This window comes from Fukomys damarensis, unplaced genomic scaffold, assembly GCF_012274545.1.
Source record: "Fukomys damarensis isolate Sample0158 unplaced genomic scaffold, DMR_v1.0_HiC HiC_scaffold_19, whole genome shotgun sequence".
In the NCBI taxonomy this organism is placed as follows: domain Eukaryota; kingdom Metazoa; phylum Chordata; class Mammalia; order Rodentia; family Bathyergidae; genus Fukomys; species Fukomys damarensis.
The window spans coordinates 64,270,149-64,282,472 of NW_022900931.1; the positions used below are offsets into that span (position 1 = coordinate 64,270,149).

At 56.1% G+C, this 12,324-nt stretch overlaps 2 protein-coding genes across 6 annotated transcripts in view; one reads left to right on the forward strand and one right to left on the reverse strand.

Annotated features, from left to right (window-relative positions):
• Tmem143 (transmembrane protein 143) overlaps window positions 1-2,587 on the reverse strand; it is an 18,139-nt gene extending 15,552 nt beyond the window's left edge. The window contains exons 1-3 of one of the 2 annotated variants that reach the window (XM_010640797.3): window positions 2,360-2,531; window positions 1,772-2,012; window positions 273-377 (exon numbers count right to left, since the gene is read on the reverse strand). In XM_010640797.3, coding sequence (XP_010639099.1) covers window positions 273-377; window positions 1,772-2,012; window positions 2,360-2,382 — 369 coding nt within the window. In that variant the 5' untranslated portion in view covers window positions 2,383-2,531. Of the gene's footprint in view, window positions 1-272; window positions 385-1,771; window positions 2,013-2,359 lie in introns of both variants that reach the window. The other variant, XM_033765875.1, reaches the window with a different exon arrangement.
• Window positions 2,588-2,725: 138 nt separating this feature from the next.
• Window positions 2,726-9,663, forward strand: Syngr4 (synaptogyrin 4). Of its 4 annotated transcripts, none has more exons than XM_010640800.3 (5): window positions 2,726-2,897; window positions 3,591-3,767; window positions 8,186-8,375; window positions 9,042-9,181; window positions 9,354-9,663. In XM_010640800.3, exons 2-5 carry the CDS (start codon window positions 3,675-3,677, stop codon window positions 9,585-9,587), a joined length of 657 nt encoding a protein of 218 aa, XP_010639102.1. In that variant the 5' UTR covers window positions 2,726-2,897; window positions 3,591-3,674; the 3' UTR covers window positions 9,588-9,663. The 4 variants fall into 4 exon arrangements, with proteins under 4 accessions (XP_010639102.1, XP_010639100.1, XP_010639101.1 ...); XM_010640798.3 differs by having other exon boundaries at window positions 2,731-2,897; window positions 8,138-8,375; XM_010640799.3 differs by having other exon boundaries at window positions 2,731-2,897; window positions 3,594-3,767; window positions 8,138-8,375.
• Window positions 9,664-12,324: the final 2,661 nt, after the last annotated feature.

Sequence of the window (12,324 nt, forward strand, 5' to 3'; positions counted from 1 at the left end):
TCTTTTTTTTTTTTTTTTTGGATTGAACTCAGGACCTTGGACTTGTAAGGCAGACGGTGGCACCACTGAGCTAAATCCCAGCCCTTATTCTCCTTTACTCCTTGTCTCCCCGTCAGCGAAGTGGGCTCCATGAGGGTATAGCTGCATCAGTCCTATACACTGCTGGGCCCCCAGCGCTCCAAGGAGCTGCAGCAACTATGTGCTGGAGGGATAGACGGATGGACAGACGGATGGACAAACAAGCATGACAGCGCCGAAGGGACCGATCTCACCTGCAGCTGGGCCAGGACGTGGTGGTAGTGGAACAGTGTGCAGAAATCCACGTGGGCGGAGAACTCCTCCAAGGCCGCCTTCTCTGCTGGACTGGAGTGGAATTCCTGTCACCTCAGGAAGCAAAATTTCTTTAGGCCTCTTTCCCCTTCTCAGAGGAGGAATTCTTGTCCCAGAAGCCCAAATGCATGGTCGGAACTCCACGCTTTTAAAAACTGTTTTATTTGGGGATGAGGGGGAAGGCTTGAGCAATTTTATTGACCAAGAAACTGAGGCAGCCAGATACAGTGAAAAACAGTTGGTCTGCCGGAAATGGTGGCACACTCCTTTAATCTCAGCACTGGGGAGGCTGAGGCAGGAGAATTACCATGAGTTCAAGGCCAGCCTGAACTACATAGTGAGACCCCACCTCAACAAAAGGAAACAAAAAAACAAATGGCTTAAAATGGTGGAGGTCCGAGTTCCTGCTTTGACACTGACTCAGCAACACTGGCACAACATTTAGGGTGCATCAGGTGCTGCCTAAATGCCATCATCCTGCAGAGACTGCAAGGGGTAGATAGAATCTAACCCCCATTCTTCAGAGGGGAAAACTGAGGCACAACATCTGCGTGAGGTGACTCCAGTCCTGGCCCAATTCCAGGTGTCCATATTGAAACTCTTCACCCAGTTAAATGTCTTCACCTCAACAAGACTCACTTTCCTTCTCGCAGCCGAGGGTCGCATCCTCTTTCTCAGAGGGCTCTGGTGAGAGTTTGCGTGATCCGTGTCCGCGTGAGTGTCTGTGTCCGTGTCCGTGTCCGTGTCTGTGTCCGTGTGTGTGTGTGTGTGTGTGTATGAAGTGTAGCACAACACAGTATATACAGCAAGGATGCAATACATTTTTAAGTGAGTGAATGACAATCCTCCGTAATAACAGGTGTGACCATGGTGGGGCAAGAGCTTAAACTCTGGAGTGGGACCAAGATTAGGGTAAGGTGAATAAGTCATCCAAGGGCAAAAAATTTAAGGAGACACCAGGTTTTAAGGTCAAGCAAGGCTGGGCCACTATGCTGTGGCCTTGGACAAGTCCTTTTCCTCCTGGTCGCTTCCGCTACCTCACCTCTAAACAGGGATGATAGTAGTACCTCCCTCAAGGGGTGCTACTCCCACACAGTGCCACAAAGTAAGAGCTCAAATTGTGTGATAATTGTGATCATTGAGAGCTTTGCGACTGTGTTTTTATTTGGTAGCAGAAATGGTAATAATGAGGGTGATGATTATGCCCACTTTACAGAGGAAGAAATCATGCCCCACAGAGCCCTTGCCCGGGAATCGTTCCTGCTTCTGATCTCGGAGCTTTGGGCCCTGCGGTCTGCCTCATCACAGCCATGTGAGAGAATCTCGAACTACAACTCCCAAGAGGCTCTGCGACAGTCCTCCAGGGCATGCAGGGCCCAGCCGCCCCGAGGCCTGCCGGGAATCGTAGTCCCCAAGCTCTCGAACCCGGGACAGGCAGTACCTGTATCAGGAGGCGGAGCAGCTGCTCCTTGGAGAACGGAATGAAGCGCTCTCGGTACTGCTGGGCCCAGTCGCGGGGCTCTGTGGGGTTCCACATCTTGCGGTACACCCCCATCTTTTCCGCCAGGGATGACAGCGCCCGAGGGGTCCCGAGGAGAGCTGACAACTGTGGCCACACTCGGACCCTGGACCCCCAGACCCCTCGGGTCACATGCAGCATGGCCAGACCCTTTCCCCCGAGCCTGAATGGAGGGAAAAGAGCGGAGTCAAATGTCATCCGGAGGAAACTCGGCTCGTGTCGCATTCTGCAAAGCCATCCTTGCGCCAGGCAGGGCGCAGAGCCTGGTCCGCCCGCCGCCTACCCTCTTTGGCCGGTCCCCTCCCACACTGCTCAGTGAACCTGAATCCTAGCATGTGGTCAAAGGTCAGGGTGTTCTGCAGGCCCAGAGAACCCGCAGTGATACAACTGGTTTCTGCGGAATCTAGGCGGAGACTTGGATATTGGGCGTATAGGAAATGCTCGGAAAGCTACCTAGGGGATGCAGGGCCGCCCGCCCCCGGCCATGCAATCCCCCCGCCCTTCCCTCACCTTAGCCAACGCTCGACTGTCATTGAGCCTCCTGCGCATGTGCAGACGGCGTCCTGGGCTCCGGAGTTCGGCTTCAACTAGCCGTAAAACGCATGCGCAAATCCTGTGTCTTTCAGAGGAGTCCATTTCTTCCACCTGCCTTTCTCGATTGCACATGCGTAGTATGCGCGTTTAGTCCCCCACCGCCAGCACCTCTTTGTGAGGCGCATGCGCCACAGAAGTGTCTCCTTGTCCGCTGACTTCAAAGGGAAGGGGCGGGACAGGCACGAGGCGAGGGGCTGGGCAGTGCGCTCGCGCGCAGCCCGCCAACGGCGAACAGCCCAACGTCTGCTTAGGTCACGCCCCCGCTCAAATCAGCTCCTGAGTAGGCAGGGAAAGGGGGCGGGACTTCCGCGCAGCCAATCAGCCAGGGAGGAGCGAAAAGGCGGGAAAAAGAGGAACCAGAAGAAGGCTGAGGCGGTACCCTCGAGCTGGAGGGGAGGGAAAGTGCAAGGCAGAGACGGCCTTCAGGTGACGCCCACCGGCCCTGAGAGCAGAGGTGACCCTTCTTCCTCAGTCAGTAGCACCCGCACCCCCCAGCGCCCCCATTCCACTAGCACCGAGGCTTAGTCTCCTCTTTCTGTGAGGACAGCTTGTTTCTGAGGTTCTCTCCGCGTCCCCGCCCAGCCTTGCATCTTTGTGAAAGATGGAGCCAAATTCTAAGGGGACGCTCTCACTCTGGGAAATAACGCCAGGTCCCAGTGACAGCCTGATACACCCCGAGTGCCCGGGTTCTCCGTAGGGGTACTGAGCCGGGCGTGGTGGCACCGCCCTGTAATCCCGGGGAAGCTGAGACAGGAGGATCACCGTGAGATTGAGGCTACCCTGGCCTACAGATGGAGACTCTGTCTCCAAAACGAGCAAACAAAATGATAATATGAATACTAGTCACCCCCAAACCTGAAAGAGATTCCTCTGGTTCAGATCTCCCAGGAACTCCTACCTGTGTCCCTCAACAGGAAGAAGGCTGTCCTTAAACTGGGCCTTCTGCCTCCTGTGCCGGAGCTCCTGGCACAGCCCTCTCCACGCCCCTTCCCCTTGGCCCCAACCCCTCACCCTTCACTGCCCCTGGGACCCCCAGGAGCCTGGAGTCAGAGTCCTGCAGTGCCCCGGCCCGTACCACCGGCTCCTGGGGGACCCCACACCCCTGCCCGAATCCTGACTCTCACTCCCCATCGGTGCTGTCTTGCAGCAGCTGAACCCAGGTGGGCCCACAGCACGCAGACCCCGCACCGGTGTCTCCACGCCCTAGGGCCCCAGCAGGACAGCGGCCGCCATGCGCCTCCCCGAGAGCCTGCAGGACCTGGCCAGCAGCGAGGCCGTGCGCTTCCTGAGGAGGCCAAAAAGCATCACACGGATCCTCGCAGGGGTAAGGCCTCTGTGGCCCACCTGTGGCCCTGGGGGACAGGGGACAGAAGAATTCTGAGTCAGGCTGGAGGGAAAATGAAGCAAAAGAAATCTGATAAGGGAAGCCACCTTTCACCAAGCACCCAGCTGCACCCCACACCACTCCAGCACGACTAAGTACTTGCAGGAAAGAACCATTAAAAGGAGGTGCCTTGAACCCCTCCTCCTCTTTTTTTTTTTTTGGTACCAGAGATCAAACTCAGGACCTTGCACTTGCAAGGCAGGCATTAGAAACACTGAGCTACATCCCCAGCTTTTAAGGCTTTTTGAGCTGAACGCCCCTTTTTGAGGATTCTTGAGACAAGATCCCGCTTTGTAGTCCACACTGACCTGGAACACACTATGTAGCCCAGGCTGGCCTCAAACTCACAGTGATCCTCCTGCCTCAGCCTCCTGAGTGCTGGGACTACAGCCCTGCTGTGTGGGTCATCACGCATAGCCTTTTTCTGGTTTTTCCTTTTATTTTGTTTTTTGGTACCGGGGATCAAACTCAGGACTTTGCACTTGCGAGGCAGGTGGTGAAACCACTGAGCTAAATCTCCAGCCCTATTTGCTGGTTTTTTATGAGACAAAGTCTCACTCTGTAGTCCTAGCTGGCCTTGAGTTCACTAGCTTCACACTCATGGCAATCTGCCTGCCTCAGCCTCCCAAGTACTGGGACTACAGGTGTCCACCACCATACCCAGATGGGAGTCAAATCTTCATCAAGCAGACTCTGCTGTGTGACTTTGGGCCGATCCCTGCTCCTCTGTAGACATCACCGAGCAGGGTCAGAGGGCGGCCCTGGGCCAGCACCTGCACTTTGCCCTTGACACATTGGAAACAGGCCAAGGGACACGCTAGGATCCGATCCAGCTCCGTATTGAGCCTGGGTGTCCTCACAGACTCCTAGTCTGGAGTATTCGCTCCCTGGATCTAGGGGGCCTTCTTTGAACCTGTCTGTCAGCAGGGCACAGTCCCTGGATTTCCTGGGCCAGTCCCGGCGTAGTTGTCACGGCGGCAGCTTCCATTCTCAGGGGTGCCTGCTGCTGTCCCGCAGTTTGCATGGTTCCCCGACTGTGTGACCTGGAGCGCACTCCTCGCCCTCTCTGAGCCTCCTCACAGCTGAAGTGGGAAGGACTGGTAGTGAGACAAGTGAATGCCGCTGAGCAGGGACCTGGCAAGTGTAAAGCTTTCCTTAAATAGCAATTATTATTGGAATAAATCACGGCTCATGAGCGAGGACAGAGATGGGTAGAGGATGCTTAGGGTGACAGGGACTTGAGTCTCCAGTGCCGCATCCCTTGCTGGTGGTGGCTGCTTTACTCCTCACCACAACATTCTTGCCCCTGTGTAACCCAAGGGGAAACTGAGGCTCACCCAAGGACACCATGAGCCGGCGAGCGAGTCAGAGCCAGACTTGCCCACCTGTCCCCAAAGCCGGAAGGAAGGGCGGGTGGTGGGCAGGAGGAGGCCCAGCTGGTGTGGACGGTGCCTTGTGGTGGGGAAAGACGGGGCCCCGGCTGTGCCAGACGTGCTGGTCACGGACTTCACCCACGGCCTCCGTCCTCCTCCCGCCGCCCTCTCCTCTGTCCCCCCTGGCCTGGCTGCTCAGCAGGGAGCCTCCGGGCAGCTGGTGCTCCTGTCCTCCCTGCCACCTGCCAGCTGCTGCCTTAACTGATGAGTCTTTGCTTCCTCCCCAGGGACAGGCCGGGAGGGCGTGGGGGAGGCTGGACTCAGGGCCCTGGGCCAGCGGTGCCCCCTCCCCAGGTCTCCGGTGTCCCCGGCTCCACCGGGGCTGTGGTCCCATCTGGTCAGTGGGCAAACAGCCCTGGGCCTGGAAGTCAAGAGATCCCAATCCCACTCTGCTGATAAGTGACCTTGAAGGGACGCTTCCCCTCCAGGGCGACTCCTGAGAGCCATGGTTTTCCTGAGCACCTACTAGGGCTGAGCCTGACACCTGCCGCCTCGCCCTTCATTGCAGCGGTCACAATGGGAAACTGAGGCTCGGGGACCTGAGCGATTTGCTCAAGGCCACACAGCTGGCAGAGTCTGGCTCTTTCCACTCCACGTAACGGCTTCGATTTATGACCTGTGAAACAGAAACGCATTAATAACACAGCCCGCGCAGGGTAGGTGCAGGTGCAGTGGACGCAGGCTCAGTGATGACAGATGTGCCTTCCCGTCCTTGACCTGGCTTTGCCCCAGACCTTCGGCTGGAGGTGCATCCTGCACCAACCTGGTCCTGGGTCCCTGCCTCCCTCAGGGCAGCAGTGGCGACATCGGGGTAGGCAGAGGGACCCCTCATCCTCGCTGTCATCGTTGTCATCATAAAGCTGCAAAGACCAGATGGACCCAAAGCCCTTGGCCTCCCCTGTCCCAGCTCTGAAGGACGCAGCAAGAAGAAGCCAGAGCTGCCCAGTGGCGCGGTGGGTGCTGGGGACGGGGGAGGTCCCCAGGGAGCCTGTCCCGCTGGAGCTACAACTCTGCAGAGGGGGCCATGGTGGACGTGCTGTCCTCTCAGCATCCCTCAAATCTCCTGTCACCAGCACTGTCACGTGCAATCAATCCCCAAGTCCAATTTTACGTCCTGAATATTTCCGGATTCCCCACGGCTCTGGCCCCTGCACCAACCTGCTCTCAGGTCTGCGGCCTCTCGTCTCCCCTGCTCCACCACAGCACCCCGGGGGACCTCTCTGCCCCCCGGGTGTGACCCTGGCTGTCCTCGGCTCAGAACCCTGCCGCACACTGATACAAACACGAAATTTCACTCTCCACAGCTCCTGGCTCCAGCTGGGTCTCAGAGGCCCTGACAACGGCCAGGTTTCCAGCCATGCCTCACCCAGATCCCTCAAATGTCCTGCTCACCTCTCCTCATCGCGGTCCGCTTGGGATCTGTTTACCTCCTAACTTCCACATGACTTTGTCTACCCTGCAAGCCTTGGCCGTGCCCCGTGCCCTGCCTCTCCCCGGCTCCCCTCCTGCAATTGCTGCCTAACCTTGGGGGTCTCGCTGCTCCCTCCGTGCCAGCATAGCCCTTGCTGCACTGGGTCATGACTGAACCAATAGCTGGGCTTCTACCTTTTTTTTTTTTGTACCAAGAATTGAACACAGGGCCTCGCGCTTGCCAGGCAGGTGCTGCCACTGAGCTGCATCCCCGGCCCAGGCTTTGACTCTACACTGATCAAATGCCCCCGTCCTGGTGTTTGGTCTACAATGAGGAGCACAGCCAGGGGTTCAGAGTAGACTGAGGAGCCAGGCGGCTGTTCAAATCCAGGCCTTGCTGCTTCCCAGCTGCCCAAGTGCAGCCCATTCTTTGTCCTCTCTGTGCCTGAGTTCCATTACTTAAAAAACCATGTGCCAACTGTGGTCCCAACACTTGGGAGGCTGAGGCAGGAAGAGTTCCAAGAATTCAAAGCCAGCCTGCAGTGAGTTCAAGGCTAGCCTGGACTGCTGGGACCCTGTCTCAAAAATAAAACACAATAAAATAAAACAACCGAACAAATTAAATAAAACAGGGCTGGGGATTTAGTTCAGTGGTTCTGCCGCCTGCCTCCCAGGCACAAGGACCCGAGTTCAATCCTTAATACAAAAAAAAAAAAAAAAAATTAAATAAATATATAAAATTGGGCTGGGGATTTAGCTCTGTGGTTCTACCATCTGCCTCGCAAGCACAAGGACCTGAGTTCGATCCCCAATACAAACAAACGTGTCTAATAAATAATAAATAAAATAGAAAACAAGCCAAGTATGCACACCTGTAATCCCAGTACTCTGGGAGGCTGAGGCAGGAGGATCTCAAGTCAGACCCAAACTGGACAATTTAGCAACTTAGCATGACTCCATCTCAAAATAAAAATAAAAAGGCCTGAGGATGTTGCTCAGTATGAAGGCTCAGGGTTCAATCCCCATTGCCAACCCCCCAAAAAAGTCCTGAAACCCAAAACATAATGTTAATATTTGTTGGTTCTGGGTAGGGTATGCTGGGTGTTTATTACATCTCTCTGCACCTCTCTGTGAATGAGAACTGTTCCAGATGGTCCAGCCAAACTTGGGGACCTGAGTCTGCTGGCAGGAGAGTGTGGAGCAAGGCAGGGAGGGGTCGGGGAGCCGGGATGAGGAGCAGAGGAAGGCAGAAGCATCTGAGTCTAGGCCTGGATCCCATGTCTGGAGCGGGGAGCCAGGTGGTGTGGAGGACCAGGTGGGCTGAGAAGGGAGGCAGCGAGCAGGGAGGAGGCTGGGCAGGGTTGGGAAGAGGATAAAGCTGAGTCGGGGGAGAAGCAGGGACACACAAAGGGCAGACTCAGGGCTCTGAGGGGCGCTGAGCTCTGGTCTGGTCCCTCGAGTCCCCAGGTCTTCGCCCTGGTTGTCTTCTCCTCCCTGCTGACCGATGGCTACCAGAACACGACAGACTCCCCGAAGCTGCACTGTGTCCTCAACAGCAACCGCGCAGCCTGCAGCTTTGCCGTGGGCGCCGGTTTCCTCGCCTTCCTCAGCTGCCTGGTCTTCCTCGCCCTGGATGCCCGTGAGACCCACATGGTCAACACCCACCTCAAGATGGTCTTCTGGCTCCTGGACATCATCCTGGCGGGTGAGCCTGGGACCCGGCCCCTGTCCCACAGCAGCTGGCCTGCACACGAGGGCTCACTCCACGTGGCCCCACATTTCCACACAGGAATGGAATACACATTGTCCAGACCTGGTGTAAGGGCCACCACCCCTCCTGACAGCAGGCTGATTCTAGAAGTCTCTTCCTCTCTTGCCTTTTGTTTGTGTGTTTGTTTTGTTTTTTGAGACAGGGTCTCACTATGTAGTTGAGACTGCCCTGGAACGCACTATGTAGCCCAGGCTGGTCTTGAACTCATAGCGATTCTCCTGCCTCAGCCTCCAGAGAGCTGGGATTACAGGCGTGCACTACCACGCCTGGCATTTTATTTATTTTATTTTATTTTTATTTTTTTGGAGACATTGTTTTGCTTTTAGTTCAGGCTTGCCTTGAACTCTCAGCAATCATCCTGCCTCAGCTTCCCAAGTGCTGGGATGACACCCAGCCTAGGGAAGCAGTATGGAGTCGGGCCGCTGTTGCCCAGGGCTGGCCTATGGCTTCTGGGTTGGGGGCGAAGCTCCCCACAGGGGGTTCACTTTCAGGGGTTGGTGGGGACAGGGGGTGGCAGCAGAGGGAGGGCAGGAGACCCGGCCCGGCCCGCACTCCCGGCAGCCCCGCTGAGCGTTCTCGCCACCCCTGCTCTCCTCGCAGTCCTCTGGGCCATCATCTGGTTCGTGGGCTTCTGCTTTCTGGCCAACCAGTGGCACCATTCATCCCCCAGAGAGTTCCTCTTGGGCAGCGCCAGCGCCAAGGCAGCCATCACCTTCGCTTTCTTCTCCATCTTTGTCTGGGTGAGGACCCCACACACCTCCTGCAGGGCGGGTGGGAGCTCCAGAGCATCCACTGCCACGGGGCTGCCCTGAGGCCCACCCGCCTCCAAGGCCGGGCCCTGCACCTCCCTCCCTGTCCCCGCCCTCACCTGCTAGCTCGAGCCGGCCCTTAGCCACCCTTTCCTGCCCACAGATATCCCAGGCCTACCTGGTATTCCAGGACCTCCGGAGCGACGTCCCGGTCCCGTACAAACGCTCCCTGGATGAGAGGGGCGTGGTGCTGACCACCCTCTCCCCACTGTCCACCTCCAGCTCCGTGAACCTGCCCATCTCCAGCCCCATCAGCCAGAGTTACTCCAGCTCTGCCCTGTCTCCCTACACGACCACCCCGAAGGCCGCCTGCCTGGCCATGATGCCAGACAGCTAAACGCCCTTGTCCCACAGCAGTAAATAGAGATTGTTTCTCCAGAGGGTTTCTGAAACAGCACTGTGCTCCTCCTGTCTGTTCACCAGGTCGCCTGGGGGTCTCTGCAGGGGTCTCATCTCCATCCACCACCACCTCCAGGCGCCACGTGACAGAGGGGGTGATAGACGGGAAGCACTGAGCAGCACCTCAGCCTGCACCAGTCAGGAGGAGGAGGCACAGGGTGCCCCATCCTGAGCTGAGACGAAAATGCTTCTGCCATTGGCCAGAGCACCATCGAGAAGCAGGGGCTCTGGGGGTCCAGGGATTTGGGTCAGTGGTGCCATGCCTTGCAAGCACAAGGTCCTGAATTCAATCCCCGGTGTCCGGGGGTGGGGGATCAGGGCCAGAGCTGGGTGCGGTGGTGCACACCTGTAATCCTAGCACTCAGGAAGCTGAGGCAGGAGGGTCACCGAAAGTTTGAGGCCAGGCTGGGCCTAGTGAGATCCAGCCCAGCCTGAACAGTGAGACCCTGTTTCAAAAAAAAAAGAAGAATCAGGGCCAACCATGGGACAATGAGACCCTGGGTGTGGGTTCTCGGGTGCCAAAGTCCAACGTCTTTTCATTCCTCACGGTGATGGACTCCACATAAAGCCATGCTGTGAGGGTGGGTAAGCGACAGCGGACTTGTAGTCCATGAATGAGATTCAAAGGAACCCGTGTCTTTAAATCTTTCAAAGTCCATGCTGGGAAAAGGGGAAGGAGACCCACACTCCCGTGAGGCAGGTAAACCACAGCGGGTGGACACCTGGTAAGGTAGGGGTGGGGACAGGGCCAGTCCGGGCGGGGAGGCCAGAGAAGAGGCATCCGACTGGAATCCAGCAGCAGCCACATCAAGAAAAACAAAATAAGGGAATTTTAATGTACTTTATTTAGCCCCACATGTCCAAAACACTACCATCAACACGTAGTCTATGTAAAAATTATCAGAGAGGGTTTTCCATGCTTTCATACTAGGTTTGGAGATCACCTCACCTTGGGTTTACTACATTTCAAGTACTCACTGGTCATCTGCCAGGCACCCACTGTATTCAACAATGCAGTTTTAGAACCTCCTGGCTTCTCTAAAACAACTAGACCCCCATTTGTTGGGCTTTTGATTTGGTTTTCAGAGACGGTCTCACAATGCTGTCCACACCGGCCTTGAGCTCACTCTAGCCCAGGCTGGCTTTAAACTCATGGTGATCCTCCTGCATCAGCCTCCTGAGTGCTGAGATCACACGTATGCGCTACCATGTCCAGCAGAGAGGACATTTAGAAAGTGACGATACCAAGGGTCAAAAACTCCAATGCCAGGCCAGGGATTCAGCTCAGTGGTTCCGCTGCCTGCCTTGCAAGCACAAGGACCCAAGTTCGCTGCCCAGTACCAGAAAAAAAAAAAAGTTCCAATGCTGCCATGTCTGGCAGTGCACACCTATAATCCCAGCACTGAGGCTGAGGCAGGAGGATTCCCGCTAGTTTAAGAACAGCCTGGGCTACAGAGTGAGGACCGCTCCCCCTCAAAAAAGAAATCCAAACGCTTACAGAACCAAGCAAGTACCATACATGCATGCAGGAAAGGGGCCAGGTCTGGAGAGAGACCTGGAAAATATCTTGCCTTTTAACCCCACAAATAAACCAACACACAAGGCAGTCGGTGCTGACCTGATAACGAACGATGACAGCCACGCAGCCAAGTCCCGGGGGTGTGGGGAGGCGCACGTCCCATCCCTTCAGTGCCCGCCATCTGTGCCACCCAGAAACAAGGCCCCAGCTCTGTCAGGCTGACGGAACTCTTTTCAAAAGAAGCCAGAAATCCAGACTTCAATGTGAAAATCTGGTTCTGAAAGGCTGGCGATCCATCCTTGTTCTTTTCTAGAAAACACAAAATGCTCGACAAAATAGGACTGGCCGCCGACAGGGGCGAGGGTGGGCCGGGCGCCCCTTTCTGGCCTCCAATGCAGACGCTCTGGACTCCTGTGGGTCCGGAGAAGCACCAGACGCTCTGGATGCCAAGGTACGGAGAACCTCTGAGCTTTTCTCCAAAACCTCTTCCCCAGCAGAGCTGTGAAAAGCTGAAGTGCTGCCAAGTGTCGTGGGAGCCCCATTTCTCAGGTTGGGGCTCCTCCCAGACCTCTGGACCCCCACACGTGAACAGACACAAAGCAGCAGAGAGAGAGGGGCTGCGTGGACCCCGCAATGAGAAGAGAGGACAAGGCGTAGCGAGAGAGGGTATCATTTTCCTCTGTTTATTTCAAGAGAACAAAGAATCAACCATCAAATTCTGTACAAAAGGGTGGCGCTAGAGCTGTGGGGACCCACGGGCCGGCCCCCTTCCCGTGTCTGAGCCCAGAGCCCCCCCAATTTGTCAAAAACCAAGACAAGACCAAAAACCCAAATCCTGCAAAAAACTATTAAGAAAATTCTTGGGAGACCTTCCTGGGGCTCCCTCCCTCCCTCCCTGTCCCCCACCCCGGGACTTGTGCGGTGGGGGAGCTGTGGTCACGGGGGCCACTGGGCGGGGCAGATTTAGGGTTTGGCAACCAGTGGCGGGGCTGGGGGCTCGAAGGGGACCTGGGGAAGGGAAAAGGTCTCCCGGCCCTGTCCCTACTCACAGGACACTCAAAAACAGTTATAAAAATTGGGGCCAGAGAGCAGTAGGGAAAGGACTCATCGGAATCAAAAACTAAATAGTGGATTTTTTTTTTTTTTTTTTTTTTTT

Bases quoted from the DNA above. Each gene is read 5' to 3' on its own strand.
- Syngr4 (XM_010640798.3), top strand. From the start codon at position 3,675: ATGCGCCTCCCCGAGAGCCTGCAGGACCTGGCCAGCAGCGAGGCCGTG. The intron at 3,768-8,137 runs GTAAGGCCTCTG...TCGAGTCCCCAG, and splicing joins TCACACGGATCCTCGCAGGG to GTCTTCGCCCTGGTTGTCTT. The intron at 9,182-9,353 runs GTGAGGACCCCA...TCCTGCCCACAG, and splicing joins TCTTCTCCATCTTTGTCTGG to ATATCCCAGGCCTACCTGGT.